The sequence below is a fragment of the Equus asinus genome, chromosome 5 (assembly GCF_041296235.1).
Source record: "Equus asinus isolate D_3611 breed Donkey chromosome 5, EquAss-T2T_v2, whole genome shotgun sequence".
Taxonomy (NCBI): Eukaryota; Metazoa; Chordata; class Mammalia; order Perissodactyla; family Equidae; genus Equus; species Equus asinus.
In genome coordinates, this window is record NC_091794.1 from 88,576,903 (window position 1) to 88,599,186 (window position 22,284).

A 22,284-nucleotide genomic window follows, 5' to 3' on the forward strand; every position below is an offset into this window, starting at 1 on the left:
GGCTCTTCCCAATTATATCCCAATTCCACTCCCAATTGTATCCACTCCCATTGTGGAAACGGGCAGAACAGTCTCCATACAGGACAACTGAGTGTGGAGGCCACGCAGCGGGCTGTAGAATACACTCCTGACACATTAGGGGCCTAGGGTGCTAGTGAGGTAGCTGGAGCCAAGGGGATGGGGCTGGTGGGAAACTATCCAGGATAGAGGCAAGGCAGGGTGCACTGGGGCTACCCAGCACGCCCAAGTCTGAATAGACGTGCTGCAGGTTCAGGCCAACTGGGAACCCAGGGGAGGGTGGCCAAAGGGCAGGAAGAAGGGAAGGAGAGGGATGGAGCTGAGCTTGAAAGTACAGGTGAGGGAGCTGGGAGCCACATCATTCCGCTATTCCCTCTGAGACCGGGAGCCTGGTCCAGCAGCTGTAGATAGGACGAGCAAGAAAAAAGTGAGGAGCAGGCCAGTGCCCTGAGAAGGCAGAGAAACCTCCAGATTCTAAGAGATTCTGGCAAAAAGAAGCCAGGCTTGTCACCTGGTTGGCAGTGGGGACAGTTAAGAGTCCTTCCATTCGTGGAGGACTCAGGAAGTTCCAAGGGGCAGCCAGGTTGGGTGTACCAGGGCAATCAGGTGACCAGCCTGGCTGGTTTCTCTTTGTAGGAGGAGTAACAGCTGTTTCTAAACACTGTTGGTGTTGCGTGGGGCAAAAGACAGTGATGCATCCTGACCACCTGGGAGAGGGATGAGGCACCCTGCAGAGAGCTGTCTGCTTATTCCCAAGAGAGAAGATGGAATGAGCACAGATGTCATTCACCAAACATTTATTAAGCACCTGTTAGGGACCACGCACTTTGCTGGGTACTGGGTCTGCAGAAAAGAAAGAAGAGTTTCCTGCCCTCTGTGAACCCCCAGTCTCATCTTCACCCACAGCTCCAGCCATCATGCACCACCCCCACCCCAGCACCTGCACGCCTATGTGTGTATGCACACACTCCCCAACATACTTATGTGCCAGGAGCTTTTGACCTGCAGGATCACAGATAGAAAAGTCCTGAAAGGTTGTCCAGCCCAATCTGCCACCCAGAGCAGAATCTTTGATAGGTGGGCACACAGATTGTGCTTGAATTCCTCCAGTAATAAAGAGCTCACACCTTTGCAAGCAGCCACCCCCAAGGCTGGTCACTTTCACTGAGCCGAAACCTGCATGTGGAGAGCTGATTCCAGGAAGGGTGGTGATGTGTCCTGAGCATCTTCTCTTTGCCAGTGATGCTGAGCCTGGGGACTAGGGAAAGATTTTTGCCTCTAGGTCTGAAATACTTGTCCCCCAGCTTGGATCTCAGCTCTAACATCCTCTTCTCATAAATCTTTCTTTGATCTTCTATCTAAAGTGGCCACCCTTGCCCTATCATGTTTTCCTATAACCCCTAGAACTTAACATCTAAAATTATCTTGTTCATCTATTTGCTTAAGTGTTTTTTCCCTTTTTGACCATCTCTTCCCATTAGCATGCACACTCTGTGAAAGCAGGAACCTTGCCTGTCCTGTTCACCTCTGTAGGGGAGAGCATGGAGGTACCTCTGCCCCCTACCCTGGCTCAGTACCCATTTTCAGGGTACAATGTGCTCTTCCTCCTGCTCCTCCCCCTCCTCTCCTCTGCGCACCAGTTGAGAGCTAAGAATCTCTTACTCCATTCACTACTGTAATCATCACTGCAAACACTTTTCTCTCAGGCAGTCAACTCCGTGGCCTGAGTTCCTTTCTGCCCCAACACACAACACACACGCACACACCCACACACATCCAACTTCCTACATGCTCAAGGCCTAAGCCAAAGCAGTATGTCTACCCTGGTTCTTGCTTTCAGATTTACCCGGCCAACTGGTAGACCAGTGCAGGCAGAATGAACTGGGGCCTGGCAGATAGCTGAATTGGAGCTGTGCCCACCATGGCCCGGCAGTATCAGTGACCCCAGCCCCTCCAGCAGTGACTGGCAGAGAGGGGACAGCTGAGGAAATCCCTTGTGGTTCATAGCTGTTGGCATGAATAGCCATCAAGTGGTGGGGCTCTTGGGCCTTATCTCACAGGTGACTCATCAAGGCCGTGGTCCACCAGCTTTTCAGCCCCCTTCCCTAAGCTAGCTGAGTGGCCTTGGGAAGCTCTCTTAACTTCTGAGCTTCAGTTTCTTTGTCTATAAAATATGGATATCTGGAAGAGTGGTGGTTGAACAAGATGATGGACATGGCAAGCATGGTACCCGGCACAGAGTAGGTGCTTAATAAATGTCATGTTACCCCTTCCCTCTGGGCTTTGCAGAGGGAGATGAGGTGTCCATTCCATAGACAGTTGCTCCTTCCGTAGGAGAGGCTGCTACTCACCACCTTCATTCCTCTTCACTGTGGGGGATCTTGTATCCAGGGGCTGCCCTCATTGGCTGGACCTCTGAAGAAAAAGGAGAATACAAGGTCCTGAGATCACATGGAAAATGGGAGATGTTACTGAAAGCTCTTTCATGTCCTTGAGTAGCTGCTGCAGGAAAGGAATAAGATTAGCTCAGTGCCACCTTCACCAGCCTGACCCTTGAGTGCAGTCCTCAATGTCATCTTGACCCATATGGGAAAATGCCAGATGGCCTTTCCCAGCTCCCAGAGACCCTGTGCCTGATGTCTGGCCAATGTGCTAATCAGCCAGTAGAAAGGCTTAGCCAGCAGTTAGCCCCATGAACCAACACCTTCCTTTGAGGCTCCTCCTGGCCAGGGGACCCCAGGCCTCCAGTCCTTGCCCCCAACATGGCAGCCAAGTCTTTCACGCTGAGATCTCCACGCCATGTCTTCTCCACAGTGGTGTTTGGACAGTTCGCCTTCTTCCATACGGCCCTCAACGACGTGGTGGAGGTGCATGATGGCCACAGCCAGCACTCTCGGCTCCTCAGCTCCCTCTCGGGCTCCCACACAGGTACACAGGGCCGGGCCAGCGTTGGGGTTGGTGGTGGGCTGGGGCATCACAGCCCAGCTGAAAGGAAAGAGGCCCTATAAACATGGCTACAGGTGGAACCACAAAGCTTGGTGTTTCTCATGCACTGGTGCTGTCTCTACGACAGTCAGCTCCTGATAACCCATATGTAGAAGGGGGCTTCAGAAGATACTCTCCCACACCCCACACTGTGTCTACGCCACCTCCACGTGGTGTAGCATTCCCCTGTTGGCTTGTATTTAGACCCAACGTGTTTTTCCAATTATAAACATACTGTATTTTCATTGTAGAAACTTAGAGGCAAGAAAAAATAATTGCGTAGAGAATTAAAATAAAAACCACCCAGAAAGAACTGCCGAAAAGATGAAGTGTATTTCCTTCCAGGCTTTATATCTACTTAGACTTAATCTTTTACATATTTTATTGAACAAAACAATGTACATATTTTTATTGAAATATTCATTGGGAGCATTTCTCTGCCATTATTTTCTTCTATAATAGGATTTTTAAATGCTGCATAATGGTCTTTCACATAGTCACTTTAAATTTATGTAATGAATTCTCTATTATTGAACACTTAGATTGTTTCTCATTTTTTACTCTTGTGAGCAATAATTCAATGTATTATACATATGTCTTTATACACATCTCTATGACTTTAGAATATCTAGAAGTAGAATTGCCAAGTTGAAGGATACGTGAGATCCTTAAGGCTTTCCATACAGATTGTCAAATATCCCTCTAGAAAGTTCTTCCACTTTGCTCACCCACCAGTGAATAAGAGGGCGCGTGTTATTCTCACAAAAACTAGGCAATTAAAAAAACAAAAGCTTCATCAGTTTGAGAAGTGAAAATGGTATCTCACTTTTTAATTTGCCTTTTTTTTTTATTACTAGTTAGGTTAACTCTTTTATAATGCAGTTATTGGCCCATGCATTTTTTATTTGTGTTGATTTTTCTATTAACACTTACTCCCTTATTTATTTAGTAGAGCTCCATATTATTATAAGCTATATATATTATATGCTATAAAAACTTCTTGTCTATATTATATGCTATAAAAAGCCTTTGCCTACAGTTTATCATTTGCCTTTTAAATTTCTTCAGGGTGTATTTTAATGTCAGAAAATTTGAATTTCCCATGATATCAAATCTATCAATGTTTTCTTGTCTAGTTTTCTCGCTTACTTTTATGCTGATGAAATAAATAGCCCTCTGGGTTTTCTTTTGCTTCTTTTTAGTTTCATTGTTTTCCTTTAATACTTTTGGAATTTATTTTGATTTATTATTTGATTCACAGAATCTAACCATATTCTTTCAAATTTAGTTACCAGTTGTCCTAAAACAATTTTCAAAATTCCAGATTTACACATGTGAAATTTTTACGAAGTTAAGGCTATGTTTCTAGACTTTTTATCTAGTTCCTCTAAGTGCATATTCTTGCAACAGTGTCAAAAAGCTTTAATTAGCATAACATTATAGTAATGTTTCATATAATAATTTTAAATATATGGTATGATTAGTCCCCAAAGTCATTCTTTGTTTCGAATTTTTTATTGGTTATTCTTGCTTACTTTTGCCTCCAAATACATTTTAGAAATATGTATGTTATCAAGTTTAAAAAAATTGCCTTCGAATTTTCATTAGAACTCCATTAAACTTGTAGATTAATTGGGGGAGAACTCACCTCTTTATCATTGGAGCTCCCCTTCCCATTCGAGAACATGGTATGGCTCTTTATTTATTTATCTTTTGTAACCGTTGGGTGGATGCTATCATTTCCATTTAGGCAGTATTCATTTTTTGTTAACATTATTCCTACATATTTCATGGCAATTTTTGTTGTTGCTTTTGTTGCTGCTGTAAATGGGTCTCCGGGTCCCCTCATCACAGATTCTAACCAGTCTTTGCTAGTATGCTACAAGACTGGTGTTTGGCGTATATTCATTTTGTAAAGCCATTGAACCCTCCTTAATAAACGCTACACTGCCAGCTGATTCTTGTGGGTCCTTTAGGCAAGAAGCAATAGCATCTGCAGATAAATTTGTCTCATTATTTTATCTCTTCCTTTTCAGTGGTTTTTAAAATTTTCTCCCATGGTTATTGGTCTGTTCAGGTACATTGCTTTATTATCAATGCTGATGTTTTGTATTTTAGTAAAAAATCCATTTTGTAATTATTTTAAATTTAGCAACATAGCTCATATAATATGCTATGACGATATTTAATCTCCTTTCTATATTGGTTGTACCCTCTGCCTTTACAATGCTGAATGCTGTGTATAGCTCCCGTTTTTACTCAGCTAGACCAGAGGTTTTGTGTTGTTTTGTGTTTTCTTTTGTTTTTTATTGCTTTTACTTATCAATTCTTCTATGAAGCTTGGTACTTTTTTCTAACCAATTAACCTCTGTCTTTATTTCATAATATCTCTTCCCCTTTGTATCTTCAGGTTATTTTGTTCTTCTTGTTCTAACTTCTTCTCTTTTTTTTGAGTGATTTTTATTATTATTATTATCATCATCATCATCCTTTTTTGGCAGTAACATTAGTTTATAACGTTATATAAATTTCGGGTGTACATCATTATATTTCTATTTCTGCATAGATTACATCATGTTCACTGTCCAAAGACTAATTACAATCTATCACCACACACATGTGCCTAACCATCCCTTTCACTCTCTTTCCTCTCCCTTCCCCTCTGGTAATCACCAATCCAATCTCTGTCTCTACGTGTTTGTTTGTTGTTGTTGTTGTCTTCTATTTATGAGTGAAATCATACGGTATTTGACTTTCTCCCTCTGACTTATTTCACTTAGCATAATACCCTCAAGGTCCATCCATGTTGTCACAAATGGCCAGATTTCATCCTTTTTATGGCTGAGTAGTATTCCATTGTGTATATATACCACATCTTCTATATCCATTTGTCCCTTGTTGGGCACCTGGGTCTCATCCAAGTCTTTGCTATTGTGAACAATGCTGCAATGAACATAGTGGTGCATAAATCTTTATGCATTCATGTTTTCATGTTCTTTGGATAAATACCCAGCAGTGGAATAGCTGGATCATTTGGTAGTTCTAGTCTTAATTTTTTGAGGAATCTCCATAACTGTTTTCCATAGTGACTGCACCAGTTTGCACTCCCACCAGCAGTGTACGAGGGTTCCCTTCTCTCCACATCCTCTCCAACATTTGTTGTTTCCTGTCTTGTTAATTATAGCCATTCTGACAGACATAAGGTGATATCTCATTGTAGTTTTGATTTGCATTTCCCTGATAATTAGTGATGTTGAACATCTTTTCATGTGCCTGTTGGCCATCTGTATGTCTTCTTTTGAGAAATGTCTGTTCAGATCTTTTGCCCATTTTTTAATTGGGTTATTAGTTTTTTTGTTGTTGAGATGTATGAGTTCTTTGTATATTTTGGATATTAACCCCTTATCTGATATATGGTTTGCAGATATCTTCTCCCAGTTGTTAGGTTGTCTTTTAGTTTTGTTGATGGTTTCCTTTGCTGTGCAGAAGCTTTTTAGTTTGATGTAGTCCCATTTGTTCATTTTTTCTATTGTTTCCCTTGCCCGGTCAGAGATGGTACTTGAAAATATGCTGCTAAGACTAATGTTGAACAGCGTACCGCCTATGTTTTCTTCTAGATTTGTCATGGTTTCAGGTCTTACGTTCAAATCTTTAATCCATTTTGTGTTAATCTTTGTGTATGGTGTAAGATACTGATCTGCTTTCATTCTTTTGCATGTGACTGTCCAGTTTTCCCAACACCATTTATTGAAGAGACTTTCCCCTCTCCTTTGCTTGTTCTTGGCTCCCTTGAGGAAAATTAGCTGTCCATAAATATCTGGGTTTATTTCTGGGCTCTCAATTCTGTTCCATGGATCTATGTGTCTGTTTTTGTGCCAGTACATGCTGTTTTGATTATTGTAGCTTTTTAGTATATTTTGAAATCAGGGAGTGTGATCCCTCCAGCTTTGTTCTTTGTTCTCAGGATTTCTTTGGCTATTTGGGGTCTTTTGTTGTTCCATATAAATTTTAGGATTCATTGTTCTATTTCTGCAAAAAATGTTGTTGGAACTTTGATAGGGTTTGCACTGAGTCTACAGATTGCTTTAGGAAATATGGACATTTTAACTATGTTAATTCTTCCAATCCAAGAGCACGGAATATCTTTCCATTTCTTTGTATCTCCTTCGATTTCTTTCAACAATGTCTTATAGTTTTCAGCATACAGGTCTTCACCTCTTTAGTTAAGTTTATTCCTAGGTATTTTATTCTTTTTGTTGCAATTGTAAATGGGATCGTATTCTTAATTTCTCTTTCTGCTACTTCATTGTTAGTGAATAGAAATGCAAATGATTGTTGTATGTTATGTTTGTATCTTGCAACTTTTCCATACTCATTTATCATTTCAAGAAGTTTTTTCGTGAATTCTTTAGGGTTTATATATATAAAATCATGTCATCTGCAACTAGTGACAGTTTCACTTCTTCCTTTCCACTTTGGGTCCCTTTTATTTCTTTTTCTTGCCTGATTGCTCTGGCTAGGACTTCCAATCCTATGTTAAATAAGAGTGGTGAAAGTGGGCATCCTTGTCTGGTTCCTATTCTTAGAGGGATAGCTTTCAATTTTTCTCCATTGAGAATATTAGCTGTGGGTTTATCATATATGGCCTTTATTATGTTGAAGTACTTTCCTTCTATACCCATTTTATTCAGAGTTTTTATCATAAATGGATGCTGTATCTTGTCAAATGCATTCTCTGCATCTATTGAGGTGATCGTGTGGTTTTTATTCTTCATTTTGTTAACGTGGTGTATCACGTCTATTGGTTTTCAGATGTTGAACCAGCCCTGCAACCCTGGAATAAATCTCACTTGATTATAGTGTAAGATCTTTTAATGTATTGTTGTATTCAATTTGCTAGTATTTTATAGAGGATGTATGCATCGATGTTCTTGACTTTTTAATTATAATGTGTCCTGGTGTGGGCCTCTTTGGGCTTATCTTGTTTGGTGCTCTCTGTGCTTCTTGTACCTGGATGTCTGTTTCCTTCCTTATGTTAGGAAAGTTTTCAGCTACTATTTCTTCAAATAGATTCTCTGCCCCTTTTTCTCTCTCCTCTCCTTCTGGGACACCTATAATACAGATGTTAGTGCACTTGCTGTTGTCCTAGAAGTCCCTTAGACTGTCCTTGTTCTTTTTAATTATTCTTTATTTTATCTGTTCATCCTGGGTGATTTCCTCTAGTCTTTCTTTTGTATCATCTACTCTGCCATTGAGTCCCTCTAGTGAATTTTTCATTTCCAGTGTTGTATTCTTCATTTCTGATTGGTTCTTTTTTATATTTTCTGATTCTTTGTTGAAGTTCTCACTGAATTCATCCATTCTTCTCCCAAGATCAGTGAGCATCCTTATGACTCTTAGTTTGAACTTTTTCTCAGGTAGATTGTTTATCTCTTTTTTGTTTAGTTCTTTTCCTGGGATTTTGTCCTGTTCCCTTGCTTTGAATGTATTCCTTTGTCTCCTCATTTTGCCTCTTTCTCTGTGCTTATATCTATGTATTAAGTCAGTCAGATACATCTCCCAATCTTGGAGAGATGGCCTTATGTAAGAGATACCTTATGAAGCCCAGCAGTGTGCTTCCCTCTCGTGACCAGTTCCAAGTGTTCCAGGAGTATCTGCTGTGTGGGTTACATGTGTCCTTCTGTTGTGGCAGGACTGCTCTTGCTGCAGGTGCCCAGGGGCCAGGCTGTCCCGCTGGCCAGCAGATTGTAATGCTCAGCTGTGTGTGGCTGCTATGGACCCTTCAGACACTTTATCAGGGATGGGAAGCCCCAGCACAGTTGGCTGCAAGATCTAATAGCACATTCCTTTTGCAGTTTTTCTGTTAAGTGAGTAGGCCCCAGCCTGGCTGGTTGCTAGGCTCAGGGGCTTACAATTGCTGTAGGCCTCAGGCCTGCAAAGCTGTTGTCAGCTCTCTCAGGATTGCAGCTGAGTGGGACCAGCCCCAGGCACAGTAGCACCCAATTGTTTCAGGCTTTGAAAGGTGGGGCCAATCCACTATGTTCCTGTTTGAGAAGCACAAGTCTGCTACAGCTGACAAGCCCCACTGCCCACAGGGCCATACACCCTTCAACATATTCTTACCCCATGCATGCACCCTGATGCCCTGAAGCAGACCCAGTTGCCCAACTGCGGAGACTCCACACACTCCACTAATGCAGACCCACCCCTCATGCACACCCTGCCACACAGAGGCAGACCCACTTCCCAGCTGCAGAGTTTCCAGGCACCATGCCTATGCAGGCCCACGAGCTGCCTGAGGGCTTGCTGTTGGGTGGAGCTAGTCCCTAGAGCAGGCTGCCTGCCTTGGCTCAGCTGGGTTAAATTGGTTCTCTAGTGTGTGGGGCAGACCCCTGTGCTAACAGGCCAGGGGAAGAACTTCAGTGGCTTCTGCCATTGACTGTGTCAGCTTACCTTTACTAGGGCACAGCAATGGCTGCCACCAATGTCTCAGTCCCTGGGGAGGTCTCACCGCTCACCAAGATGCACCCAGAGCCTACTGAGTGAGTCTCTTTTCACCAAAGAACTGTGCACCTTTCTTCCTGGTGACTTTAGGTTGCTTTCTGAAACAGGTGAATTTGTGCATGGGCCCTTTAAGAGTAGGCTTTTTTTTCCCCTTCCGTCCAATGGCTTTTCTTGGGGTATTCCCTGTTGTTAATAGCCAGCAAAGCCAGATATTATGACACTTGTCTTGGTTGTGCTGAGTCCAAAAGATGCTTATTGTGGTAATGCTTCCCAACTCAGATCCCCCACTCCTCCAGGGAAAGCTTCGTACCTGAAGGTTGCTCCCAGCCAGCTGTGAGGCACAGAGGCGGCTTTTTTCTCTCCAGAAAGGAATTTCTGCCTCTTTCACCTCAGTCAGGACTGTCCCTTGTTGTGGGGGTTCTTTTTATCCAGTTTTCAATTCTCTCTCAGGGGTAATTGTTCCAAGTATACTTGTAAATTTGTTGTGTCCATGGTAGGAGGTAAGTTCAGAGTCCTTCTGTGCTACCATCTTGACACAGTCCCCCTGTTCTAACTTCTTAAACTGACAGCTTTGTTCCCTATTTTCCATGTGTAATAAAGAGCATGTTTATGGTAATAAATTCACCTCTAAGCATAATTTTGGCTTCATGTCATAAATTTTGATATGTACTATTTTCATCATCATTGCTTTCTAAATAATCCATGATCATGTTTTACTCTTTTTAGCCCAAGAGTTGTTTAAGAATCTCTTCTTTTCCCTCAAGAACCTGGATTTTGTTCTGGTTACATTCAGGTGTTTGTGTCAGTTTCTATTTTTATTGCCATGTGGTTAGAGAATATCACCTGTACCATTTTTACCTCAGGGATTAAATGAGGTCCCCTCAGGAGCCAAGGACATTTGTTTTTTAATTCCCTAAGTATCTGAGAAGAATGTGTGCTCTCTGTAGGGTCGAGAGGCCAAATGGAGAGAAGGGCCAAGCTCGGGCCCCATAGTCTCATTGCCTGGTCTAAGTTCTTCCTCTTGCTAGGTGCCTGTGGGCGCAACACTTGACCACTCTGAGCTCCAATTTCCTCATCTGTAAAATGCAGAGAGTACAAGTTCTACCTCCTAGAGTTGTCATTAGGATTAAACGAGCTTCGTAATAGCCGTTGGATCAGTCTTACTCCATTTTATTATTTAAATCCAGTATATCAGTGGTTCTCAACAAAATGATTTTTCGATACTACCACCCTACATATAACTGCATAAGTCAGGATCTCTTGGGGTAGGATGCTTTTTCAAAATCTTTTGATTTTGAAGATAGATAGAAAGATAGATAATAGGTGTAAGTTTAGCTATAGATTTACAAGTATAGGTACAGGTAGAGACACTTAGGACCCGTAGATGTAAATATGGATATAGGCATGGGTGTAGATATAGATGTGTAGGACCAATAGAAACAGGGATGGATAGACAGACAGAAAGATAGAGAGAGAGATAGAACATATAGGTAGGATCTATGGATATGAGTGTCAATATTCTCAGATCACCTCTTATTCTTCATTTGGAGGAACTGTGATGAGCCACTGGTACTGATGCAAATGAAGTGTGTCCCTGCCCCTGTGAGACGTGTTGAAGGGGGAAAAAAATAAGCTTGAGGACCACTATCGACAGTCTTCTTTTTGTTTCTCTATTTGACTATCAATGATTGAGAATGTTGTGTTACAGTACCTCCCACTACAGTTGTTACATTTTGTTGCCTTCTTGTGTTCCTAACAATTTTCGTATCTGTGTTTGCCTAATATAACTCTCTTTGTTTTCTCGGAGAGTCTTTTTTTTTTTAAGAAGTTTCCTTATTTTGCAAGTCAAACCTTTAGTCAGCTGTCTGTCATCTTGTTTTGTTCTTTCTGGATTTTTGTGGCTTTTTTTGCTTCCTCACTTTTCCATTCATACCTGATCCATCTCTAATTTCCAAGTTTTCTTTTTATCTATATTTGGACTTTTATATTCATGTTATTAGCAATTATTTTAAAATTACAGTCTTCTTCCCCAGGAACAAGTTTTTATATCTGCATTTAGTTTGGCTACCTCATTAATGATAATTATTTGGGTTTAACTATATCTTCTTAGTTGTCTTTCTCCCTGATAGTTTTTGATTTCCCTGCTTTTGTTCATTTTTTGGTCAGGCTCATAACTGCAGTACATTCTGTCACCTTGCATGTATGAGAATGCATTTCCTTTGAAGTATCATATAAATGACAACTTGATTGTAAATCAAAATATATATCATAACCTTTTTCTTTCAAAACTGAAGCAATCGTTCCACTCTGTTCCAACAGTTAATATTATAAAAAAGTTGAAGTTCAACCTGATTCTTTATCCTTGTAGGTTACACACGCTTTTCTTTCTAAATGCCTTTTATATTTTTTTCTTTATTTTTAAAATTAAAAAGCCCTCTAGGATATGTTGCAGTGGAAATCTCTTTTCATTAATTAGATCTGGGACTTTACAACAATTTCAGTCTGGACCTCAAGTCTTTCTTAAGCTTAGGAAAGGTATCTGCTTTCTTAAATTATTTCTTCTCCTTTAATTTCACATGTCTTCTCTCTCTCTAGGATTCTTGATATATGCATATTGAGTTCTTTTTTCATCTATCTTCCATGTCACTTGTCATTTCTCTCATTCTTGTAATCTCTTTATCCTTTTTCTGTGGATTTTGGGAGAATTTCCCAAATTTAATCTCCACTTCGCTGTTCAATTTCTACAGATTCCAGCTGCCAGGTACTAGGGTTTCTCATCTCTTTGTAGCCTTTATTGATCTCAGATCTTTCATTTGGCATGTCTTCCTCCTATGATTTCACAGATGCAATACTAGATTTAATCTTGTGACAAGCACGATGGAAAATCTTCTGAGATTTTTGCCTGTTCTTTGTTGTAGCTCACATGAAAATACTTGCTTTGATTTCTCAGAGTGCTCTCCTGCCTTAGAACTTTGGAATCTTTTCTGATATCCTGTGGTTTTATTATGCGCTTATCCGTGGAGAGAGATGGCTGCATATGTCCAGGACTGGAAGTTGAAATAGGTTCTGTGAGAGATTGCGGGGATTCTGCTCCACATGTGTCAGGCCAGATGGGAGGATGGAAAAGTTGAGGTTTGTTTTGCTCCATTGATAGGAGAAGCTTGAGATGATGGTGGTAACCAAAAGAAACGTTGTCTTCATGAATTTCCTTTTGCTCTGGCAGCCAGAAGCTAGCTGGGGCCATGACATTTAGGCTCAGCCATCTGGGTCACATGTAAATCTGAGTGCTTTGTGCAAAAGACTCTCCAGTGCCCATGACCAATAGCATCACATGGACTTTCTGGAAGCACTGATGGACCCCAGCCATGCCTCCCTGTGGCTCCTTGACTGGTTCCAACTCCAGCTCTTACTACAGTGGAGACGTAGCCTGGCTTTCTATAACCTCCACCTCCCTTCTGATGTGTCAGTCAGCAGCCATTTCAGGGGCCCTAAGACTGCGGAGGGGCAGCATGCAGAGTGGCCATACCACTCCCTTCCCCCACTTCCACAAGACAGTGATGATGAACAGGGCTATGCTCATAGCTACAGGTCAACTTGGTGCTGTCTTTACTCTCATCCATCTGCAGCACATCAAGCAGAAGATAGACCTTTATCTTCTGATAGACAGGCTGCCAAGAGCCCCAGCATCCTGTGGCCAGGCAGGTTTCCCCAGTTTGTGTGTTATTGGTTGGGTGGCAATATGTCCTGCTTTGCCTGGGACATTCCCACCTTTCACTTGGTTGTCCATGTTAACTATTAATAACGTGGCCCTTTCACTCTCAAAAGTGTCCTAGTGTGAACAATAAATTATGTGATGCCTCTGGTTATCGGTCATTTCACAGGGGATCTGGGAAAGGCCAGTTATTCTCAGATGATCACATCACCCTCCTCCCCGGAAGCTGGAGCCATTTTTTCACTTTATCAGATTGATGTCAGCTTTCCAAGTAAACCACCAGTCAGTTTGGTAATGGCCGTTCTCCCCATCCCTGTGGATCAAGACGTCTTTAGAAGCTTTGTCCTCTCCGGGCAGGTTATTTAATCATCGTGAACCTCTCTTTCTTGATCTATTAACTGGGGGCACTGAACTCTTGCCATGCCAACCTCCCATTGACCATAGATCAAGATAAGATCATGGAGGTGAAAGCCTTCTGTAAACTTTACACTGTAAAGTGCAGTAAAAATGCGAGGCATCCTTTCAGGAAGACCTGGGATGTGGAAAGAATGGCTGTGAGGGGTATGGGCAGCCCCTCCTCCCTGGCCAGGATTTTATCTGCTGGGCCCTACTGCTGGACTCACTGTCTTTCTCTCCTCCCTGCCCCTTATCTCGGCAGGAGAATCGCTGCCCTTGGCCACCTCCAATCAAGTTCTCATAAAGTTCAGTGCCAAAGGCCAAGCACCAGCCAGAGGCTTCCACTTTGTCTACCAAGGTATGCAGGAGGTGGACATGGGACGTGTGAAGACAGTGTCAATTCTTCAGTGACTCAGCAACCAAAGGAACGAGACCTTTGACCACTAGTCTGAGCATCATTCTTAGGGTGTTTGGAGACATTTACTGGTTTGTGGGGCAGCTCCTAGAAATTCAGTTGAATTTTATATGTTCAGTTACCCGACTGACGATTCTTGGACCAAACTCCATGTTGAGTGATGGAAGAAATCAGTCATGAAAAGTTAATTTCCCCTCCCCCCCACCACCATTGTCTGGTCCAGCGCTGATGGCATTGGGAAGACCAGCCCAGGCCTCTTACCTAGACTCCATCCCACAGAGCTTGATTTTGTCTGCAACGCCCAGTAAAGGTGTGGGAAAAACACAGGCTTGGGAGCAAGATGGACATGGATTTAAATTCGAGCTCTGCCACTTTCTAACTGGGCACCAACTACTCCACATTTTTGAGCCCCAGTTTGTTCACCTGTAAAAGGATGGTAATAATATTACCTCACTGATAGGATGAAAAGAGTTCAAAAGTTGTCGGCACCAAGCAGGTCGTCAACGTTCGTTCCCCTCCTTACTGGCCCTGAAAGGCAAAGTCTTGGAGCACCTCAGCTTTCACCTGCAGGTTCCAACTTCTCCCTGTCCAGGAGAATGTCCATTCTCCTAGGGCCCGTTCTCAGCATGGTCCTGTTCAGTCCACTGCCCAGGATGAGCTGTGTTTTCCTGTGCATGGGTAATCCTGCCATGGGGGTGCCATCCCTGGGACCTGAGTTAGAGTCCTGTGTGCTATCATGGGCAGGGGAAGAGGAGATTCAGTCATGGAGAGCAGGGCCCTGGGCAGGGTCTAAAGGCACATGGGGAGAAGAGGCCAAAGTCAGGGTGAAGGCACTGAAAGCAGGGGAAGAAGGGCCACTCCCCCTGTTAGGGGACATAGGACCCCAATGGGTGAGGGGCATCACTGCGAAGGCAAAGAACACAACTAGGCCTGAAGCCTGGGCCCGGGCACTCACACTGCCTTCCATGGTTTCCAGAAGCTGTGCTGCAACATTGTGTGTCCAAGTATCTTTCAGTTAGATGGACATCATTCTAGAAAGCCCCTGCCCCTTCCCTAAGGGAAAGTGCCCAGCGCCTCTCAGGATCCCATCCAGACTGTCTCCGTTTCAGTCTTGTTGTCAGTCCATCCCCAGGTCAGTTTCTAGAGGGGCGAGGCCTGCCCATCAGTGCCCTTGTCCTCTGCAGCGGTTCCCCGAACCAGCGCCACGCAGTGCAGCTCTGTGCCGGAACCCCGCTACGGCAAGAGGCTGGGCAGTGACTTCTCGGTGGGGGCCGTCATCCGCTTCGAATGCAACTCCGGCTATGCCCTGCAGGGGTCCCCAGAGATTGAGTGCCTCCCTGTTCCTGGGGCCTTGGCCCAGTGGAATGTCTCAGCACCGACGTGTGTGGGTGAGTACCCGGACAACCAAGACCTGAGGAGGGGGTGGCCAGGAGATAGTCCTTTCTCCCTGGGGGAGCCCACAAGACCCAGCAGCTGCCCCAAGACACACAGCAGCCCCTGCTCACCAGCATGACTTAAGCAGGGTGTCCCATTCCAGCCAAATCCTTATTCCTGAGGGTTGGGTATAAAGAAAGCAAGGCAGAGGAATTGGGGTTGCTGGGGGTGGCCGGGGCGGGGAAGTGTGTGAAGGGAGGAGCACAGGTCCAGGTCCCTGAGGAGGACTGTATGGGGTGGAGTCACTCGAGGAGGTGAGACTGGGGCCCTACAGGAGAAGCCGGCAGGGGGAGGTGCCTGTTTGGGGAGGCTTCCGTGGCGGACCCACAAAGACCAGAGCTGCCTCCTCCTAGTGCCATGTGGAGGCAACCTCACGGAGCGCAGGGGCACCATCCTGTCTCCCGGCTTCCCGGAGCCCTACCTCAACAGCCTCAACTGCGTGTGGAAGATCATGGTCCCCGAGGGCGCTGGCATCCAGGTAGGGGCACAGAGACATTCTGGTCAGGGGGCCGGCCAGGAGGGGACATAAAGGCCCTGTCCCTGCCCCTCAGGCCAAGTGTGGAGGTGTGGCCCACAAGCAGAAAGGCACAGCAGCTCTCAGCCCAGGAGCTTCAGGGGGCGAGAGGAGAGAGCTGGTGACTCAGGAAGGAGGCTGGGTGGGCACTGGCTTGGGCCGTCAGGGAAGGCCAGAAGGAAGCAGTGGGTCTGGGGCCAGCCTACAAAATGGAGGAGGATTCAAAGATGTTTTTCAAATGGCTTGAGGGGTTCTTTGCTTAAGACTGAGGGGGATAGAAGAAAGGACACTGCGGGTAAAGGAAGGAGTGAACTGACAGCACCGACGAAGCATCGAGGAGCACCAAGCACACACCTCCAGTGTCACACCTGCAGCCTGGACCCTAGCAGTGGAATTGGGGCCATAACTGGTGCCCAGTGGTCAGAGCCAAGTGGAGAAGGCCCCAGAACTGTGCAGTGGCATGGAAGAGGGTCCACAGCTGGCCAGGCCAGTAGAGAGGCAGCAAGCAAGGACTGGAGGAGGACACGTCTGGCCAGGAGCGGGTTTCTAGCTCATTGCTGTAGGATGTCTGATGCAAATAAGACAGGAAAGTGGGGAAACCCAAGGAATGTTCAGGGAACAAGGAGAAGGCCAGTCAGACTGAAGTAGTCCCACTTCCTGGAACTTCCTCTCCCCATTCCCTGCCTTACAGAGTACCCCACTGCCTTATAAGCATTCATCTCACATCTGTCTCCTTCACTGGACAATAAGCTTCTTGCAGACAGGGACCCCATCTTACCTTTATCAGCAGGGCCTAGCACAGTGTCAGCTGGAGTAGATGCTCAATAATTGAATTAATTATGTGAAGGGAGGAGGGGGAGGGAGGGAGGGAGGGAGGGACACAGACTGTCTAACCAACAATTCAATCCCCCTGCCCTCCCAGATTCAAGTCATTAGTTTTGTCACAGAGCAGAACTGGGACTCCCTCGAAGTGTTCGACGGTGCGGACAACACTGTGACCATGCTGGGGAGCTTCTCAGGTGAGGTGGGATGTCCAGGACCCCGACCCAGACGGCAGTAGTGGACTTTATTATTATTGTTATCATTATTATTATTGAGATATAATTCGCATAACCATAAAATTCAGCACTTTAAAGTGTACAATTTAGTGAATGTTAGTATATTCACAAGGTTCTACAACCATCACCATTATGTAATCCCAGAACATTTTCATCACCCCACAAAGAAACCAGGTACCATTTGTACTCCCACCCCATCGCCTACACCCCCGTCCTCCGGCAACCACTAACCTACTTCCCATCTCTATGGATTTGCTTGTTCGGGACGTTTCATATAAATGCAGTCCTACAGCATGTGGCCGTCTGTGTCTGGCTTCTCCCGTTCCACGTGTTTTCATGGGTCACCTTGTTGTAGTGCGTATTAGCACTTCATCAATGGAGGGACCACATTTCCTTCATCCATTCATCAGTTGATGGACACTCGGTTGTTTCCACTTGTTGGCTAATTATGAGTAATGTGACTATGAACATTCACGTACAAGTTTCTATGGGGACATCTGTGTTCAGTTCTCTTGGGTATATACCTAGGAGTGGAATTTCTTAGGTCCTGTGGTAACCCTATACTTAACCTTTTGGGGGAGCTGACAAACTGTTTTCCAAAGTGGCTACACTGTTTTCCATTCCAGCGGTAGATTTCTGAGAGTCTGGTGTATGTTTCTGCCCAATGACCAGGGCAATTTTCTGGGTCTTTTAGGCCCCAGAATTCCATGTTGCCAAGATAAAAAATGAGTCAGTTGCCCCAGATAAACTGCCTACGCTGCCTGGATTGCCCAGATAATTACACATGTCAGAGTAGTTTTGAAGATGGCTGCAAGGGAGCCAAACTCATAGGCCCCCCGAGGAACTCGCCCTACTGCTGGCGTGTGGCTCTGACACTGCTCATTGTGCAGGAAGCTGTTGGAGGTCTCCCTTCCCTCGACCACTGGAGACCCAACACTCTGCCCCGTGCTAATTTGTCTTTTAGTGAGTTTGAAATCTGGGGCCTTAGGATCAGCATGTCAGCAGGTAGCAGAAGCAAGAGAAAGGCAGGGCGGGGGGAGATTGGGAGCCAGGGACGCAAAGCCTGAGTGGTCCCTTTCTCCTTGCCCTAGGAACAACTGTGCCTGCCCTTCTGAACAGCACCTCCAACCAGCTCTACCTTCATTTCTACTCAGACATCAGCGTGTCAGCAGCCGGCTTCCACCTGGAGTACAAAAGTGAGAACCCAAAGTCTCAGCTGTGTTCAGGGATCAGGGTGGGAACTCAAGATACTAAGCGCCCACGATGAGCAGGGATATACTGGGGCTGCATTTTCTCCATCCCACTTGAGCCTTCTCACAGACCTAGATGTGGATACTAAAGCTCAGAGAAGGTCTGAAACCTTCTCAAGACTGCACAGCCAGTAAATTGGAGGAGCCAGAATTCTCAACTGAGTGTGTGTTACTCAGAAACATGTGTGCTTCCTCTGTGTCCACACCAGGAATGGGAAGGGGGCCTGCCCATTGGCCTAGGCTTAGTATATAATTCGGGATATAAGAAAATAGAAGTGCTCTCCTCCTCCTTTCCTAAAAACTAGCCTCTCCAACCCTGGTTCTGTGATGCAATTGTCTTTGGAAATGTGGGAAGGCATGGTTGGCTTGACCATCTTTGACAGCATGGGCCTGTGCAGACGGAAAGCCTCATTGGTGCTAGAGGCCTGACAGGGTCAGCATTAGATGTTATGCAGATGCTCAACTGGTCTCCAAAACAAATGAGCTTTATTCAGGTGGTTGGGAGAGGATTAGCTGGATCCCAGGATGCTCGTGACCTGAAAGAACTGAAGCAGGAACACCTCATAGGAAAGACCCGGGACAGCTTGAGGCGAAGACTCTCAGGGGTTGAGAATAGGACAGAGACCTCAGAGACCTTCCTCACAGACCTCTAAGGCTCCTGGTGGAGTGAAGCATCCCAGGTTTCTTGAGTAACTCACATTTTCCTGTTACCCTCTTTTTTCTGTTCTCTCTAATTTTGTTTCCTTATCCAATATTTTAATTTGAGTCTTTAAACATTCCCTAGAATCTTCTCTTTTCTTTCTTCTTCCAAAGAATACTTCCTTCTTAAATCTCTTTGTCATTCTACTGCCTCATTCCCAGGAAAAATTCACTTCTTCTCAATTTTTTTTTTTTTTTTTTTTTTGATTCACAGGAACTGGTAGTTTTCTCAGTAGCTGATGCTTATCATGCACTGTCCTCTCGTGGTGGGAAGAGCTAGGGTAAAACAAAGGTCTCCGTTAGTATTTGGAGACTGAAATTCCTAGGAGCCAAGACCTGTAGTATATTTTTGCTTTGTAGATAATCTAGGTAGAGGGCACAGAAAGAGAGAATTAACTACTATTGTAGAGGCAAATGGCTTTGAAGGGTACTGAAAAGTCCTGTCTATGGCCATGACTCACATTTAATGTTTACTTGATTGAAATGGAAATGTAACAATATGCTTTCAAAAGTAATAAATTGCATGTGATAAAAAATATCTTCCTTTGTTGTAAGCATGGCTTAAATAAAATCAAGCTGTGCAAGGTAAGAGAAATTGGAATGGACTTTTCTCTGTCTCCCTCCTTCTTTATCTTTCTGGTCTCACTTCTCTCCTCATTCCATTTTTTCTGCCACCACACTCTTTTGCTCTTACTTTCTCTCATGTTCTCTCTACCCCTCTTTCTCCTTCTATCACTATCTTTCCAGGAAGTAGGTCTCAGGTTACTCAGTTGTGATCACCACACTAAATACTGAGTTGCAATCTACTTGGAGTGCAGAGAGGAGTGGGGAGAAAGAGACAAGATGACAGCCAAGATAAATTATTTCAAATTCAGTTTGATAATTGTTTTAATCTTGTCCTTGGGGTCTTTTGTCCAAGCTGCTGAGATTTGTGGACACAGGCCCAAACAGGTTTCATTTCCATGCATCACGTTCACTTCTTCAAAGCACATGTATGACAGGAATTGCCAGGGAAGGGCATTAGGGAACTTTTTGGAGTGACAGAGATGTTGTGTAGTTTCCATAGGGGTTTGGGTTATACAGGTGTGTGCATTTCTCAAAACTCTGCAAATGTACACTTAGGATTTGTGCATTTCATTGTATGTAAATTTCCCTCAGAAGGAAAAAAAGGAGCTCATGGAGTTACTCATGCACATATAGACTCTCAGCTCGGAATGTGGAAAGAGGATTCATTAGCTGCTGCTAAGGCAGATGGCACTGGTGGTTGGTAGCCTAGGCTGGCCAGCCCTTCTGGTTCCCTTTCCACAAGCACCTGGCTCCCTGCAGGCACTGCAGACACCTGGGTTTCCCAGGAAGCCTGCGTCTCCCGAGGGATCTGGAATCTACCAGGAGGGCTATCTACCAGGAGATAGCTACCAGGAATCTAATAAGAGGGCTAAGGCTGCCCTCTCTCTAACTCTCTGGGCCATGCAGGCCCAACCACACACTGTGGTCAGACCCAACCTCAAAGTCTGTTAGCCCATATGCCCTCCTCTCCTTTCCACCATCCTTGGTGAAAGAAGACCACTTTGGAGTAGGCAGAGAACTCAGTTTACAGCTACCCCTCTGCTTGTCATGATTCTTCCAGCCCTCGTCCCTGGAGAGATGTACTCCAAGTCCTGTCCATCAATACACAAGGCCTTATGTAGTGCATCTTAAGCACCCACACCTACAGATGGGCTCCTGCAGGACACAGGAGCCATGTAAAGGCCACAGTCAGGAGATGCTACACTCCCATTTGCTGTGCTCATCAGCCAGTAAGGGATTCAAAGTGGACAAAGACGATTTCAGGAGAGGAGGTTTGGAGAGCAGGGCCGGAGTCAGACCTGAGCCCATGTGGCCTTAGAGTTTGGCCTCTAGAGCTGGTGTCAAACTGGGCTTGATTTGGATCCCAGCTTGGTGGCTCTCTAAGGGCACATCTCCGGGCCTCTCGACCTGTGTCCTCACCTGTGAGATGAGATGCTAAGACCTGCTTCAAGGGGGTGAGATGCTGTGTGTGACACACCTACCCCAACCTTGCTCATGGGAAATGCTCAGCGAGTGCTGCTCCCGTGATGATGGGATGGTGAGCAGGGAGCAGGAGGAAGAGCAAGAGGAAGGTTAAGACGGATGCCCCGGCAAAGCACAGTGTACAAGGCTGGGTGTATGAAAAGGACTAAGTGAATGTGGGCTGGATTAGAAGAGTCAAGAAAGGAGAGTGAAGGAGCATTTGAGGAGATCAGGGACCAGGGCAAGATGGTGAAGGTCCTAAAATGTCAGGGTGAGAAGGTGAGATTCCATGTAATAGGTGATGGGGACCCTCTTCAAACTGCTGGGCGAGAAAGTCTCATGATTCAAGGAGAGACATTAAGAAACATGAATGGCCTGTGAGTACAGGATGGGCTGGGTCAGCAGTGGCTGAGGGCAGGGGATGAGAGGGAGGCTGTTGGGGGTCCGGCGGTGAGTGAGGGCCAGAGCTGGGAGGCTATTGGGGGTCCGGCAGTGAGTGGGGGCCAGAAGTGGCCTTGAGAGGCTTAGTGTGGGGAGCCCCCAGTATTGCTCTCAGAAAGGAGCTGGCCTGACCTTAAAAACAAGAGAAATAGGCAGCAGAGTGTCATCCGGACAGTCTGTCCCAGAGAATGGGACTCTCTGGGCCCCTGAGCATCCCTGAGATGCCCCTCTATGATAACCACTCCCCTTCCTTCTTGCCTTTCGTTTGCCTCTCTCCCAATTCCTGAGCCTGCAGGAATTGTCTTCTGAGGGCAAGTAAAATGGAGGGCAGTCGGAGGCAAGAGTAATGTGGGAGGAGCTCATGCAGAGGGATCTGGGGGCCTAGAGTCAGGGCCAGGCCAGCTCCCTTCTCTCCTGCTCCAAAGTCCTTCATTGAGCCCAGGGACGGAGGGGCAGCCAGAGTTCCCAGATGATACTCACCTGCCCCAAGGAGCCTCCGTGCCGTGTAGGTAGTCTGATATTCTCTGTGCACTGTGAGTGAAAAGGGTTGGGAAGCACTAGCCTGGAGGCCGGGAGGGGAGAAAGCTTAATTTGGAGGCAGCCTCTCCCTGCCAGCATCCCCCTGAGCCTACGTCACACTGACCTGCCGGGCTTGTCCATTCTCGATTCCTTCTGTCTCCATCTTGTCTAGCGGTGGGCCTGAGCAGTTGTCCAGAACCCGCCGTGCCCAGTAACGGGGTGAAGACGGGCGAGCGCTACCTGGTGAATGACGTGGTCTCTTTCCAGTGTGAGCCGGGATATGCCCTCCAGGTACCTCCCCGTGACACCCA

At 45.4% G+C, this 22,284-nt stretch overlaps 1 protein-coding gene across 1 annotated transcript in view; it reads left to right on the forward strand.

Annotated features, from left to right (window-relative positions):
• The window catches only part of CSMD2 (CUB and Sushi multiple domains 2), a 588,433-nt gene that overhangs the window by 469,185 nt on the left and 96,964 nt on the right, over positions 1 to 22,284 (forward strand). The window contains exons 32-38 of the mRNA XM_070510384.1: positions 2,833 to 2,946; positions 13,878 to 13,973; positions 15,215 to 15,418; positions 15,818 to 15,942; positions 16,901 to 16,997; positions 18,128 to 18,232; positions 22,146 to 22,264. Coding sequence (XP_070366485.1) covers positions 2,833 to 2,946; positions 13,878 to 13,973; positions 15,215 to 15,418; positions 15,818 to 15,942; positions 16,901 to 16,997; positions 18,128 to 18,232; positions 22,146 to 22,264 — 860 coding nt within the window. The remainder of the gene's footprint in view (positions 1 to 2,832; positions 2,947 to 13,877; positions 13,974 to 15,214; positions 15,419 to 15,817; positions 15,943 to 16,900; positions 16,998 to 18,127; positions 18,233 to 22,145; positions 22,265 to 22,284) is intronic.